Source organism: Lodderomyces beijingensis (assembly GCF_963989305.1).
Source record: "Lodderomyces beijingensis strain CBS 14171 genome assembly, chromosome: 7".
Taxonomy (NCBI): Eukaryota; Fungi; Ascomycota; class Pichiomycetes; order Serinales; family Debaryomycetaceae; genus Lodderomyces; species Lodderomyces beijingensis.
The window spans coordinates 708025-723567 of NC_089976.1; the positions used below are offsets into that span (position 1 = coordinate 708025).

The 15543-nt window shown below is 46.5% G+C and overlaps 6 protein-coding genes across 6 annotated transcripts; 2 read left to right on the forward strand and 4 right to left on the reverse strand. All coding sequences in view use genetic code 12, as the record gives it.

The window, feature by feature from the left end:
* Window positions 1–1149: 1149 nt before the first annotated feature.
* On the reverse strand, window positions 1150–1464 carry LODBEIA_P55760 (uncharacterized protein; the record flags this gene model as incomplete). The annotated part of the gene is made up of 1 exon (XM_066975923.1): window positions 1150–1464. One exon carries the CDS (start codon window positions 1462–1464, stop codon window positions 1150–1152), a length of 315 nt encoding a protein of 104 aa, XP_066832514.1.
* A 3986-nt stretch (window positions 1465–5450) lies between these two features.
* Window positions 5451–6632, reverse strand: LODBEIA_P55770 (uncharacterized protein; the record flags this gene model as incomplete). The annotated part of the gene is made up of 1 exon (XM_066975924.1): window positions 5451–6632. One exon carries the CDS (start codon window positions 6630–6632, stop codon window positions 5451–5453), a length of 1182 nt encoding a protein of 393 aa, XP_066832515.1.
* A 2146-nt stretch (window positions 6633–8778) lies between these two features.
* LODBEIA_P55780 (uncharacterized protein) lies at window positions 8779–12252 on the forward strand (the record flags this gene model as incomplete). Its single annotated transcript, XM_066975925.1, has 1 exon — window positions 8779–12252. The coding sequence occupies one exon, from the start codon at window positions 8779–8781 to the stop codon at window positions 12250–12252; it is 3474 nt and encodes a 1157-aa protein (XP_066832516.1).
* A 777-nt stretch (window positions 12253–13029) lies between these two features.
* LODBEIA_P55790 (uncharacterized protein) lies at window positions 13030–13614 on the forward strand (the record flags this gene model as incomplete). The annotated part of the gene is made up of 1 exon (XM_066975926.1): window positions 13030–13614. The coding sequence occupies one exon, from the start codon at window positions 13030–13032 to the stop codon at window positions 13612–13614; it is 585 nt and encodes a 194-aa protein (XP_066832517.1).
* Window positions 13615–13800: 186 nt separating this feature from the next.
* Window positions 13801–14394, reverse strand: LODBEIA_P55800 (uncharacterized protein; the record flags this gene model as incomplete). The annotated part of the gene is made up of 1 exon (XM_066975928.1): window positions 13801–14394. One exon carries the CDS (start codon window positions 14392–14394, stop codon window positions 13801–13803), a length of 594 nt encoding a protein of 197 aa, XP_066832518.1.
* A 426-nt stretch (window positions 14395–14820) lies between these two features.
* LODBEIA_P55810 (mitochondrial 37S ribosomal protein mS38) lies at window positions 14821–15456 on the reverse strand (the record flags this gene model as incomplete). The annotated part of the gene is made up of 1 exon (XM_066975929.1): window positions 14821–15456. The coding sequence occupies one exon, from the start codon at window positions 15454–15456 to the stop codon at window positions 14821–14823; it is 636 nt and encodes a 211-aa protein (XP_066832519.1).
* Window positions 15457–15543: the final 87 nt, after the last annotated feature.

A 15543-nucleotide genomic window follows, 5' to 3' on the forward strand; every position in this document is an offset into this window, starting at 1 on the left:
TTCAAAACTGCTACTCACGTTCTCCAATATCCCTCCACAGCTCATGAAAAATGTCAATTTGAGACAATTATTTTCATACAGTTGAATCTGTATTCGTGCGTATTTGTGTGTGGTGCCCCCCTTTGTCTCAAAAAAAATGGGCGTTTTGCAGGGGATATTTATTTTGAAATGAGCCGAGTTCAGTTCATTCGTGGCAATTTTAAGCGTCGCCGTCAAAACCCACACACACGCAAACAAGAAATGCAAACTGAGAGCAATCTAGATGCGGGTTTTGAATGTAAACATATCCATTCAATTGGGACAAGAGGGGAGAGATCGTGTAAGCGAGTTTCGAACAAGTTGTGTTCTGGACCGGGTGGAAAATTGTTAGGGGTTTGCGACGAAGGTCGGTCTGGCCGGAATAAAGCGCTTTCCTTTTTGGATTACGAGTTTTGCCAAAGTTGAGAAAGTATGACTTGCCTTTCCCCCCCCCCCCCCCCCTATTCTCCTTGGGTTGAAATCTCGCAAGCTCCCTTGAATACTATGGCCAGATTTCACAGGTTTTTATTCTTTTTTGCACCCCTGTGACTTCGCCCAGCTGTGAGTGAACAAGTACCCCCGTCGTTTCTCCCCTTGTTTGTTCTGGTTTTTTTTTTTCCTTTTTTTTTTTTAATTCGCGCCCCTGGCTCGCAATAAACGCAGAGATGCAGCCGGTGGTCATGTAAATTTCACGACCTTCACACCATTCCAGGCTGTGACAGTTGGAATAGAACCAGAGTAGAGTTCCAGAGATTTCAATCTTTAACCTAAGACTAGAAGATTCAAGGGATTAGCCTGACTACAAAACTCATGCGTATAATGAACCCGTGCATATGAAGTAAATTGATAAAAAAAAAGTGCATGTAATTAAAATTAAGATAGAAGCAGCTTGCGCTTTCTAAGTGTGCCTAAAAACAACCGTTTCTAGTGGAAGTTGAAGGTGAAGGTGAATGTCCTAGCAATAGCCATTGATGGTGTGTTTCCATGATGATGATTTCAACCAAACTCTATAATACAAAAAAAAGTTAACTCTTTGAAATTTTTTAAATGAAGGTCCTTCTTTTGATGTTCCTGAAAAAAGGGCGGCGGTGGAAAAAAGCCCCCCCACCAACACACTCTTTGACTCAAGACTTAGTACAATAAAGCAACAGCAGCGGCAACGACAGCAGCACCACCGTAGATGTTGGCGTTAGCAATGGCACCAGCGTTACCAGAGGCACCACCGGAGGAGTTCTTGCCACCGGCACCAGCACCGGTACCGTTCTTACCAGCACCACCGGCACCACCAGCAGTACCGTTTCCAGCACCACCAGCGCCAGCAGCAGTACCGTTCTTTCCGGCACCACCAGCGGTGGAGTTGGAGACACCGGCAGCGGTATCGTTGTGGAATTTAGCTTGGATGGATCCGACTAAGGCCAATGAAGCGATAACAGTTGAGAATTGCATTGTTGTAGTATTAAATGTGTTCTTGAATCGGTAAGCTCTGGGTGACTAATACGATAAGAAAAAAAGAACAAGAACTACACATTTCCAGAGACTAGTGGGAGATTCCAGTCTCTTTATATATTGACAGATTTTTTTTTTTATTTTGCAGTCTAAAATATCCGTCCAAACGTCCCAGACTTTGCTCTGGCTGCTGTGCTCCTCCTCCATGCCTCTGCTGTTGAAATGGTTAAGCTGGTGTATCCACGGTATAAATTGTATACACTCCGCCAGCCGAAACAGAAAAGAAAGCGACGCCAAAAACAAAAAAAGAAACTGGCGCCCGCTGCAGTGCGGCTTAAAGTCCAACCCAGCTGCAACAGGAGTCTAAACAAGAACACCCATTCTAAAGTCCTGTCTGTTCAGAGGTTAGATAACATTGCATTGCATTCCATTAGAAGGGCACGGTGAGAGGACTGGACATTCTCACTATCACGTGTACCCAGCTCACGCCTATGCGTATATGCAGTATTCACACCTCATTGCCCCAATCGAGTTAATACGCTTCCATAATGCCATTTGCAATCTTTCTCGTGTTTTATTAATAGCAGTCTACTTCTTTCTTTTTTTTTTTTTGCATCAATTAGTTGTTCATTTACCCGCTGCCTCTGAGTTCAAGGAAATAGTGGTGATTGTGCCTTCTCACACCCTGCGCAAACCTTCCCTGTGTGCTTCCCGGGTTCGTTCTTTGTTTTATTCGCAGTAAAAATGGGGCTCGGCTGTGTAAGCCGCCTGTGACTTTTTGCTTCCCCTGTCTCTTCTTTTTTTTCGTTTTTTTTTTTGCCTTGTTCCGTCTTTTTTACTCAGGTGGGTAAATTGTTTTCGGATGTGGATGACTTGGAGCATAGACAAAAAGCCCCGGCGTGGGATGGAATTAGGCCAGTTGTTCCGGGCGTAGACCTGGTTCTTTCTCGATGGCTCTCGACGACTCTCTCTGGCTAGCCCCTAATTTTCAACGCCTCGCACGCCACGAAATAAAATAAAAAAAAAATATGGGTGGCAGATTATCTTCGAAGGTTGATGTTGATCGCCTTGTGTTCACTACAACCACGGAACAATTTGCAGCTAACCTAATGGCTGTGCGCGGGTTTTATTTTTTTTTTGGGTTTGTGCAGGGAGCGTAAATCTCCAGAAGTTGGCCAATTTACCAGAATTTAGCCTGCCACAGATTAGCAGCTGTTTTCCACTTACTTGTGATAACACTTTTGCAAATTGAGAGTCTACGGCATCAAGGTGTTGTGTTCCCTTGGGGGGGGGGGGGGAGGAGGAGGTTGCAGGCGAGACTCATTGGGGATCAAGAAATCATGAGATCATGGAGATGTGAAAAACCATTGCACCCAGATAATAACAAATAATGCTGGTGGAGTTTCTAACGGGTGTCTCCTTAGCCAGAGCTTTCTCTTTATTTTACACCCCCCACAGACTCATAACATTTAATGAAACTTGTCAAAATCGGACATATCTCCTCCTCTTGCCACCATTAACTTACTATTTGGCATCGAGCGTAAACTCGCGGCCGATTATTAATAATTACTCGTATCTCAGATCTCGAATGTCACTGAAAAGATCCAAGGGCGAAGGAGTCGTGGTCGCCTTGGGCCGCAAGGTGCGTGTGCTCCAGCTAGAACATTCCAGAATCTTGGCTCTAAGACATCTGCCCCTTCCTTCCTGCCCCTGCTCCTCCTTCACCCGATTAGAAATCATCACGGTGGCGTCAAATAAAGCAACTGGCATCTGTGAGTTTTTTTTTTTTAGTTCCCACGCTGGCAAGTTTTTTTTAATTTTTAATTCTCCTAAAAAAGTAGAGCAAAGTTCATCATGCAAGAGCAAACGTACCAACACCAACTTTTTTTCTAAAAAACCGGATCGAGCAGGTTTCTGGTGGTGGTCCACGACCCCCCCCCCCTTCCACCCTCATATCTAATGGTTAAAATGAATAGGGTCAGTATAGGAGTCAAAAAGGACCGAATCTGGTAATGTAAGTAGCTTTCGTTCTTTCATGCTTCCTTGTTTCGATTGCTGGCTTAGGTTGGAGAGTTTTTTCAGGTACCGCGAAGCTTGGGACTGGGAGAGGGTATGCTCTTACACTCTTGTGGCATCGACTGCTACGAGGCGAACCGTTGGAAAGCCAACCGAAGAGAATTTCACTCTATCTGATCTGACTGGTGATTTGATTATGATTTGAGCTGGGATTGTGGCGAAATTATAGGAAAAAATTAGGTCCACTCTCCTTTCCCCCCCCCCCACCCCGTGGCTGCCGTGAGAGTATACAACTATGTGGTAAGAGCCAGCACAGTTACGGATAACCCTGACTTCAAACCATTGCTGCTGCGAGAGGCCCCGAGATCGTAAGCACCAGCAGCAACTCCATGGGAGGGAGTGCTAGGGACTCACTTGAATAGTCAGTGGCTTGATCTCCGGTTTGATCTCAGTCTCAACGCTCTTGCTGGATAATATCTCAAGTCAAGACAAGTCCAAGAGATGGAAAATTATAAAAACTGTTCTATACATAATACCATTTCTGCTTTGTGGAAAGCAACTTCGCAGCTACCTTTTTGCATTTTTTGCAATCTCCAGCTCGCTAAGGCAGAAAATTATACACTGCCAATCCTGGGCGGGTCGACACTGCCCTCACCATCAGATACTGGTCCCTACACATACACTCAGTTTAGCTCTCAAATCCCAATCTCCTCGCCCCTGCCCCAACACAGCCAGCACCACCACTACCACCACCACTGAAAAAACTGCTCACGTGCCCCATCCAAAGCCACCATACACGACCTTTAGTGTCCGCCTATATGCAGGGCTGTGCTTCTAGTGTGGCTCATAACACCAGCCGAAAAAGAAGCAAAACTGCACCATTTGAGCACCAGCTGGCCCAAAAAAACCCTCACAACCAGAAACCCAGAGTTCAACATTTTGAATTTAAAACCGTCAAGTCTTTTAATTTTGTTTTGGAGGAGTCTAAGGCGGGATGCAGATTAAGCACCGACGCGTCGAAAATTTGAACAAGAGCAAAAAAGATCCTAGATTCCTCGAGAGGTTGAGAGGATGAAGGTGAGTGGGGGAACAACAATACGGTGCAAATCATCACGAGACGTGATAATTGTCGAGGAATTTGCCTTTATTCGCGTCCGTTGGTGCTTGCACGGGGTGAAGTAGCCGCGTGTTTACCTGATTTTTTGTTTGTAGAGATCGGCGAAGGTGTCAAGGCGCGAGGTCATGGTGGATTGACGAGGCTCGACGTGGTGTGTGAGTCCCACCAAGTGTTCGCTATCTTGCTCGGTTTTGATAGACGTGTTCTAGCTCTCTCTCTTTCTCACCCACGTTCGCCAAATACCAAAGAATATTTGACATATGCAAGCACTACAGGTTCCGCGTTTTCCTTGTTGTTGTAGTTTTTTATGAACTACAGATGCCTCGCATTCCCATAGTCTTTTTTTTTGAAACTAGGAAGAACGCGGAATGAGGAATTGTCAGTTTGGGAGAATACGGTAAACTCGTTAAAGACTGGCTTTGAAATGCAGGTTCTAGTTTGAACGCAAAAAAGAGCATGAGATGACCGATGCAGGTTAAATTGAAACATTAAACGCAACATCTGGAAAAAGCACCGAGAGGAAGAAAACTGAAATCGCGAGATTCGGATTGAAAGCCACGAGCGAGTGTTTCAGCATCACTGCTTGATTTTCTTGCTAAATCCACGAGGCCGTAGAGTCCTGGTGGATTCAATGGGAGGAAGGAGGTAACTGAAGCACACGAGAGAGCTTTGCCAAATTCGTAAATCAAGTATACACGAGCAAGAGCAAGCGGGTGCAAACAAACGTGATTCCACTACGAGGGGCATGATGTGTTGAGATTTTAAGATTGAGATTCTTGTTGAAAACTGCAAAGTTTTCTCTCTTTATTAATGATACTCTGACAAATACACTCAAGCTAAATATTTCATCGTGTTAAAAATCACCGGCAAATTCAACAGCAAAGGGATTATACGTGGGCAACTTTGCAAACCCGTCTTCCTCATCGATATACCGCTTGCCCCACGCATCCTTGTAGAATGGATCACTTGTTTCAAGCATGACACGCAAGGGATCGTCACATGAAAAAGTCTCATTTTCATTTTCATTGCTCGCAACGTGAATAAAGTCAGGTTCTGCGTGGGGAGCCATTTTAATTGTTTGAGCATTGGCTCTACGCTGTTGCTGTCTAGCGTCCTCCCTGCGCATATCTTCCAAATCATAGTCCTCGAATTGATACGTGGATAACGTGCGCAAGAGGAAAATGTTGGGCGGCACCACTCCAAATTGCGTCCTTTTCTCCTTTTCCTTCTGCTTCTCCTTCTGTTGCTCCTTCTGTTGTTGTTGTTGTTGTTGTTGTTGTTGCTGTTGCTGCTCACATTCCTCGGACCAAGAATAACTGCCTAGATTGAAATTCCCCAAAGATGAGCACTCATCCAAAGTACAATTAACAGCAGCTCCTGGACCGTGATGTATCTCCGCAAACAACATTTCCTGGAGAGTTGCATAGTCATCGGGGCCAAATTCATGTTGAGCGATTTCTTTTGCGATTAAACTTTCCAACTCTTCATCAACTTGCGGTGCTGCTGGTAATGGCAGTCCTGCTGCTGGTGGTTGTGGCGAAGGCATGGGATTAAGCAAAGAGGCAGTAGTATAAGAATTCAACGAAATCGAGTTTGAATTAGAATTCAATGACTGATGATCGAGTTCTTGACCTTGTTCCACATTCCCCCAGTCGTCGCCACTGGGTATCGCCGGCGCTGGCAAACCTGAATTTTGAACCATTTGATCTTGCTGCTCTTCGCGCAACGAGTCAAGGTGCTTCAAATAGGTTTGTAGCGGGGTCAACTTCTGGGCATGGGCATGCGGGGTGAGTGTTGATGGATCGGCATCTTCACCACGATCAGATCGACTCGTGTTTGCTTCTGGTGGTACAGCAGCGGTGGTGGTGGTGCGTTGATTCGCAGAGCCAAGATTGTAGTATTCTCTCAATTGCCGTCTCCGCGCTGCTCTAGCTTCTTTTGAACTCGCCTTCTGGGCTTTAGAGTGATGACCACTATCTTTTACTTGGTGCTTGTTAGGACCAGGGAGAGCCGCGAATCCGGTCGAGCTCATCATCAGCCAGCTCGGACTTGACTCGTTTCCAAATATTCAGGAATATGGAAAAATAAAGCTTTATTCAAGAGTCTTATGTGATATGGATATGCGTATTGGTTGAAGTTAAACAGAGCAGGAGTGAAATCTGATGCTTCGAAATTTTGTATGTGCATTAGTGTTGGGCATATCGAAGTTGCAAAAAATTACAAGAGAGCTAGTGGTAGCTAATGCGGCCACTTTACGGGGCTCAGCTTCTACGCCGCTTAATATTGAGAGCTGATGATATGTCGAGTTGGAATGAAGCAGAAGTGTTCAAGTTGCTCAGAAGTTCATTTGGGAAAGTGCTGTCAGCGTCGCATTAGTCAAAATTTTCCTGGACTGCTTGAAGCTCTGGGTGTCACTGTTGAATTTTTAATGAAGGTGTAACTAAACACAATTAAGATATAGAACCCGAGAACGCGGCCACTCTAATGTGCCTAACGCCAGAGGATAGCGTATTCTTTGTCAGGTCATTGGCCGGACAGCTCACCAAGCCCATCGTTCTCTTTTGGGTTCTGATAGTTCATCACTCAGAGCTGACATGTTGTTAATGGCGCATTGTTTAAATGTCTGACATTTTGCAACATTGGTCAATGGCTGGGAATCAGCCGCCACCACCCTCTTGATCTCGTCTTGGGTATGAACCAGTTTAATTCACCGGCTATTGAACCGACTTCGTGACACTCGCTAAGCCTTTCAAAACAGGTCAATTAGCAGACATCCTATGGAATGCGCCTCACCTCGCGTTGAAGATTTACTCGTGGGGTAAAAATATGATCCTGCTGCGAGAACTGAACTCGAAAAAAAAAAAAACAATCCTAGGACACAGCGTAAACACCAAAGTTCAATTTCTCCACACGTTATACCTGCAAGAGATACCGGCAAAGGATCTTCATCAGTTAATCAAAGAATTGGGCTGGACCATGAATGGTAGACTCGCACAAAGTTCCCAATCAAGTGCTTTGGCTGTCAACAACCGTTGAATAGAGCTATTAGCTGCAACCCGACACACAGATGCAATGTTTTTAGGACGGGAGATCAAGGAGATGAGCACGTCTATTTCCTTGCTGATGGGGAAAATCAGGAGCCTAATGACCCAATAGTTTGTCTCGCAACGACCACATCGCTGCACGCCACGTTTTGAAGGGAAAGCGCAAAGATCTGGACGTCAGCCAACGAGAAAGACCATTTCAAAACTGCAAGGAAGGTATCACTGCCAGGGGAGGCGCAAGTCAGGAAAAACCGCTTATATCTTAAAATGCAAATCTCATATGGAGTGAGCACCGAGGATCGCGGGGCAGAATGCGTAATGTCGCAGTTTCATCGTCTTTACGTGCCTCAAGATGAGTGGAAATCCTCCTTTTTTTTCTAAAGCCAACCTTAGTGTGCTTCTTGACTTCTTCCATACGTTGAAATTATTACGATGTTAGTTGACTATCAAAAATTATGCCTCAGATGTGACAAAATTTTCATTAAAATTGGATAACTGAACGACGGGCGACTTGATCATCACTTGATCGTCACTTGAGCTGGAGAATTTATCTTTGAACAGCCTTATTGTCTTTTTAAAGGCGAGCTGATGGGTATCTTGTCCTTTAGCACCAAGCAGCTTCATGGGAGGGTGGGCCTCTGGCCGGCACTTTATTTGTCCACAAATCTCCACACTTTCAACAACTTATCTACTGCGCGCATTCCATTTTGCAACCATAAAAATGCCACCTCTTCCCCCTCGACTTCCAAGCCAGGGAAAGTGGGATTGAACATCTGCATATCAAAAAAACAAGGAAACTACCCCTATCTTCACATAGACTCACATCTTGTACCACCTCATGGCTTCGCTTCACCCCCCCTTCCTCCTCCCGATTCTTCGCCCCCCCCCCTTCCCCCCCCAAGTTTACCGCAGATTGGAAAATTAAGAATTCTAACACGTCAAGTATGCCAGCTATGCTCGCCTTCTTTTTCTTTGTTCTTTTTTTATTTATTAAAATTTTTCAAATCAACCATCACCATCACCATTTCAAGCTGGCACTTGGCCACGTTTTAGCTTCAACACACTCGCTTCCTTTCTTTATTTTTATTATTTTTTTTTAAACCAAACCTTTCAGACGTATTTGAAGGAGGACAGAGAATGGCAAGGGTGAAACACTACTTTCACAAGCTCTCGAAGGAGTCTAGAGTGGTTCGACAAGAACGGCAAATTCGACAGCGACAGCGACGAAGGCAGCAGCATGTCCCCAGCTACAACCCATATCTAGATAGCAGCAGAAGCCGCTCACATTTTGCTGACACTGAAGATGAAGATGGGATTGATTACAATTACGACGAAGATGGAAACGTGACCGAACGTGAGATTCCCTCCACGTGCTATGTCCCGACGCCGGCCAACTCGTCCATTCAAATATCAGAATCATCATCAACATCAGAAGAAGAAGGAGGAGGAAAAGGAGGAGGAAAAGGAGGAGGAAAAAGAGGAAGAATAGACGGAGACGGAGACGAGACTTTTTATTCAACAGCTAAATTGGCAACTGCGATGGCGGCATCATTCTCGGAATCAGCAACGACGAACTCGTATGCATCAAATAACTCAGCGGGCTTTGTATCGCCTCCTAGGTCTCCTTACTCCCTGTCGCTGAAGTTTAAATTGCCGCGAGTAGCTTCGGAAGATGCAAGCTTTACCATTGTCAAAGTTGACAAGTTGCAGTTTAGCAAGCGTGGAACATTGTTGAATTTCAAAACAAGAAAGCAAGAGCAGCAGGAACGGTTAGCTAAGCATCATAAGGAGCGAGAACTGCAGTCTTTACAAGGAAAACAGGGCGAAAAAGCTCGTTCTGTGCGAGGTGTCAGCAGACTGAAGAATCTCAGAACGAGAAGATTGAAACCCGGATTGCGAGAAAATGGTCCCGAGTCGGGGTCAGTGTCGGGTTCAAACGTGGAGAATAAAACGGATGCTTCTGGCGAGCACAAGAGGAACGATGGTTTATCACTGGACAGAGCTGCTGCTGCTGCTTCTGAAAAGACAAGAACGAGATTGAACCGAGGAGAGGGAGTGCGAGAAGTACTCGAAAAAGCTGCAGGTGCAGGTGCAGGTTCAGGTGCAACGGCAACGGCAACGGCAACGGCGACTGAAGCTGAAGCTGAAGCTGGGGTGGATGAAGATGCGCAGTTGATCTCAGATGCAGCCTCTTTCCAACCAAGTTATCTTCGACTTCTTAACGATACCGAGGATGAAGTTTCGTTAAAGAGGTCAGCTTCGTCCAGGACGATTGATTCGAAATTCACGCCCTCTTTTATTGCAACTACGGGGCCATTGATCTTGACTGGGACGCGTGCATCAGCGACAACTACGAAATCTGTCACTACCACGACCACGACTACAACCACAACCACGTTTTATCAACACCATCCTGCAAACGACGTGGGCAAGAAGTATGTCTGTGTGGTTGATAACCAAGCTGTTCACACGTCCTCTAGTGCTTCAATTCAGGAAACTGACGAGGAGCTCAAGAAGAAACCGCAGAAGCTGCTCCTGTATTTGAGAAAATCACGGGGAAATGATGCCGAAAATGAGGCGCGTGGTAAAGCCGATAAAGAGGGGAAAAAAGGAGTAGAAGACGTCGAAGAAGGCGCCACGGCGTCGGCGGCGACGACGACGTTGAACAAGACGACGAACAAGACAAAGATTGGTGGAATTGGTGAAAACGTTTCCAAGAACCTGGAGGAAGGTGAAGATCTCCGATGGTTTCAACGAGTCCACAAGTATTTCAATACAAAAAAAAAGGGCAGAAGGCTCTTGCTTCTGCTTCTGCTGCCTCATCATGATGCACCGACGGCAAAGACCTTTAGAGACGAAGAAACAGCTGCTGGTGCTGCTGCCGCCGCCGCCGCCGCCGCCGCTTCTTCTGCTGCAGCGGCATCATCTTCAAAGGAGACTTTGGTCCTTCAAGCTCCACCTTCCGCGATGCCTAGTGACAAGTCGAAGCAAGGCTCAGCGGTGAAATTGACCGGAAGCTACGCCAATGTCAGTATATCCAGGTCATTGAGCGATGATGCTCCAGTGATTCCCTTGACGCGTTCGACTCAAGAACAAAATCTTGCCAAAAGGCCATCATCTCAACCGCACAATTTCCAGCAACAGACGTCTCGCATGGTTATGACGCCAGTGACGAATACCACGGCAATGTTGACGAATCCGATCATTCGGAAACCTACAAGATCCTACCTGTTTTATTCTCACGACAACACAAAGTCGCTGAATATTAATTTAGTGGAGTATATTCAGAACTTGAACCAACAAAAGATGGACGTCAAGATGATGACGATGCTGAGAAACGGCGGTGCTTCTGCGTTGGCTGCAGATGGAAATCAACTGCAGTCAAGCATGGGAGAAAGACAAAAGCTGTTTGGAAGGATGGCAAGTCTTGGAGATGGTTCAATTGCAGATAATGAAGCGGGAGGCGAGCAAGCGTTTGGATTAAGCAGAACCAATGTGCTTCTTCGACGGAAAAACAAGATGAACAAGTATGGATCTGGAGGTGATGCAGATACAGATGCAGCTGCAGCTGCTGACGACGGGGAAGGAGAAGAAGACGAAAATGGCGAAGACGATAACGAAGCCCACCGGGCAGCTCAAGAAGATCTTGAGATTTTCTTTGGTGGTTATTGTGACGAGCAGAATGCTAAAAGCATCGATGAGCATTCGAGTGTTGAGAAAAAATTTTACGATTTGACTGGTGCCTTGTATTATATCGTCAATGATCGAGAAGAGAAAAAACTGGTGCTGCTGTCGGGTCGCCATGCAGGCGGCACGCATGTGGTCAAGGGTAGTGACAGCCCAAAGAAGGCTGCGTTTGCTGCTACGGCTAAAAAGATTACAGCTACGGCAACGCCGTGTTTGGTTCCACAAGCGGGCAAACTGAGTGAAGCCGGTGTGCCACTCTCAGCGCCTTGTGTACTGGAGGGGGGATCCAGCGCGCGTGGAGCAGCTGCTGGATCAGCTGGTGGAGCAGGTGTTGGTTGTGCTGCTGGTGTGGGCGTCAACAAGTCTGCGATGGAAGCCAAGTTGAAAGAAGAGAATGAATTGAAGAGGATCCAGTTGCAGCAAATGCAAATGAATTATCATCATCTCCAGTATAAAAGCCCCGGTAATAACATTTTTGCAAAGAGAAGATTGGGATTGGGACAAGTTCAATCTACGGTTCAGAATATTGAGGAACGTCAGAAGCAGGAGCAGTTGCTGCTGCTGCTGCTGCAAGAAGTCCAAAAGTGGAAGAACGAAGAAGACCGCACGGAAGAACGCAAGGAAGGAAGTGCGCTCGAGAAGAAAGTTTTGGCCAATGGCGGAACCAGTGACGGAGAAGCCAAAGCTGTTGCGATGGCTACTGCTGCTGTAGCAGTAGGTGCAGTCGGTGCAGTTGCAGTTGCTGGAGTCAAGGGCAATGAAAGAGGACAAGATGAAAAAGAAGGTGAAGAAGATGCCGCAGAAGTAGAAGGGGAGGAAGAAGAGGAGAGTTTGGAAAGTTCCAATGATGGCGATGATGAGCAAAGCTGTGAAGGGTTCGAATGTTACGACGCTCAAGTTTTCAGCTACTTAAGCTCGAACTGAAGAAACAATAACAAAGAACCAGTTTGCTCGGTATTTAATCCTTTTTTTTTTAACAAGTTAAAGAAGCCCAGGGGTTGTGACTCAGAGTCCCATGTGACGAAGGTGATGATGATAATAAGGACAGTTGGATTTTAAACGGGACCGGGGGGTGGGGGGGTGCAAGAATTGAAAAAGTCTGCCTTGTTTGTAGTCGCAGAAATATCTCTTGAACAATAGAAAGAAAAATTTATAGCAACTAAGATAAGAGCGCCGATGCGGCGGGCAGAGATAATGCAAAGTTTTGAAATCAGCCGTTCCCCAAAATAAATAAAAAAAAAAAAACCAACGCTCCTCGACAGGCTGGGGAGACAGGCTGTTTGTAAATGTGTATGTTTAAAAAGTCGTGAACCTCCCTCTGGTAACATCACAGGAAGAAAGAGCCCACGAGAGCTGGCAGAGCTGTCCCGTCGTGGTGGAGATGGTGGCTGAGGCTGGGGTGCGGCTCGATCCCAAATCCCCCAATTCGGCATCCCTGCTTACCCGATTCGGTGTGGAGCGAATCGGTGGCCGGTGCGGCTCACACCCTGTCCATAAAAGGAAACCGCATCCAAACATCAATACTTTACGGGGGGAGGAGATCACTCGCAATTTCACAATTGCTTTGGCGCACAACTTGCAGGTGAGTCCGTACTTATATAAGGAAGGCAGATGTCCTAGGTGACCAGTCAGCAGCAACTGCAACCAACCAAAGCAACCTCCCCCCCAGTTCGGAGCATACATAGATTGACGCGTATTACAATGGCATATTCCACAGGGAGAGGAGGTGCAGGCAATATCCATTTCCTGAAGACGAAAACCACGGAAGACAACGAGTTGTCCCCACAAATCTCGGTGTCGAAATCCCCCCCGCCACAGCAGCACCAGAGTGTCGACAACGAGCTAAAGCCAACGACAAGCAGAAAAGTGTACTATTCCACCGGCCGCGGCGGCGCGGGCAACATCAGGTCGCTGGACGAGGTGCCCCTGCCCCAGTTGGCCCCGCAGGGCTCCAACACGCCCGTGTTGACCCAGCCTCGCATCTCGACGGGACGTGGCGGGTACGGCAACATGGTGGAGAATGACGACCCCGGGAAGATCCGCAAGTTGCAGGATGTCGATGGCGACGTGTTGGAGGACGATTCGCCCGAGTTGGAGGCGATCAAGTCCAACAAGAGCTATAGTGTTGGCAGAGGCGGCTTTGGCAATATTGTCAGTAGGGATAATGTTGCCAAGGATGAAGGTGGCGAGACTCCCAACTTGTACACTGTCACGTCGAGGAACGGAGAGAAGAATGGCAAGAAGAAGATGGGCATTTGGGGCAAGATCAAGCATGCGTTTTCGTAGAACGTGAATGTGAGAGCTTGGATGAGAATTGGGAGTTATAGATTGCAATGTGATGTCTAATTTAGATGTGGTGTTTGATGAATTTTTACCAATACAATTTGAAAAAAGAAAAAAAACAAAATCTGCACTATTTTCTCTATTTTGATTCTATCTAATGCTAGGGGTACCTGATTCTATGGTTGGTTTTCAAAGGGAAACAAGGTAGTCCCTCACCTTATCTAAAGCGCGATACCGGTGGCTTATAGAATTCTTAACCAGTTTGTCCATCTCAGCATAGGTTTCAGTGAAACCCGCAGGTTGGAAAACCGAATCCCACCCGAAATCAGTCGGTCCACGACTTGGCACAATTTGGCCCTGCGTGATGCCTTGGAAGATCTTGACTTCTTTTCCTGGCCCTTCGCAATATCCAAAAGTACAGATGGCGTTGGCTCCTTTGTTTTCAAACCCTTGCAACATCTTCACCAACCCATCCAAGCCGATGGCTTGGACAAACCACTTGATGTAAGGTCCTGGAAGCTGGTTGTACGCGTCAAATGCAAGGCAGGTGTCTTCCACCAAGACGGGGGCGTTCAAGATCTCAGCGGCTGATTGGGCCTTATGGACGGTTACCTGTTCTATCGTGCCTTGGATCTCGTCCAAGTCGAGTGACTTGTTTGTAATTGTGAATTTACCGACTTTGTTGCCTTCGGTTGAAGTGGGTGCCGCGGATGATTTGGAAAGAATCAGTATCACTTCTTTTAGCTTGTTAGCGTTTCCTGTTACAAAGGTTATAGTTGTCATTGTATATGGTGACGGTGGTGCAAGAAGAAGAAGAAGTTGCAAATCCGGTTGACCCTCGCCAAACGGGAAATTTTTCAGGCGCATTGGTAGTAGTGGTAGTGGTGATGGCAGGTGAGAGATTGAATGCACTTTTCACGCTCTGACTCATACCATTCTTGTAAAAAACACTAGGCTCAAGCCAAGTGTGAAGAACAAATCTAAAGAAGTCAATATATCATGTAAATTCTTTCATCGCTGTTATGGAAAACTCCCAAGACCAAAGATTTATTGTTCTCCCCAGCTCTCGTGACTCCTGGCTCCACGGTTCACGCTCTAACCACACACTCACCACATTAAAATAACTCTATATACAACAGTGTGTCCGAATGCCATTGAGCATGAAAAACCCGCCTTGTCTCCGCTTAGATCAATTTTCAACCACGAGACTCACTTACCCAATCTTCTCCGTAATGCCCTCTGAGCTTTTCTTCTCTTTCTATGTTTGTGCTTCTTCATCTTCAATCTCCGCTTACGCAAAACCGAATCCGTGTGGATCATGTTCTCTGCATCGACATTGTCCAAGTTGATCTCGAACGTTTGACTCGGTACCGATCCCGACTTATCGATAATTTCAAGCGTGATTACGTGTGATGGTGGAAGTGACAGTGGTGGCGGAGCTGGGATTCGTCCCGACAACGACGCAAGCAATGGTCGCAACGACGCGAGACCGGAATTGGCCGTGCTTGGTGGTGGTGCTGCTTGTAGAAGTGACGATGCAAGTGGAATGTATTTGTTGTTGCTGCTGTTGTGGGGTACGTAGCGGGATGCTGCGCGGAAGAATGTGGTTGATGTTTGGTTCAGCACCCCGCGTGAGGCGCAGCTCGAGAGACACCTAAACATTTTCTGGCCAACTGTGGACTTGTGGGGTCTTGGTTCTGCTTGTACGGAGTGAAAAGTCTCTTGATCTTGCGTGGTTGGAAGAGGAAGAAAAATTTGATACTTGGTGGTGGTGTCTGCTGCGCTACCAATTCGATCATTGCAGGACAGGGTAATCGAGGTTGAACCCTCTCCAGTGTTGGACATATGCTCAAGCTCTGGTGTATCTTAGTCAGATGAGTGGATAGGCTTTGGATGGTCAGCAAGAGGCTCAATGGAAGAGCTCAAGTTTTG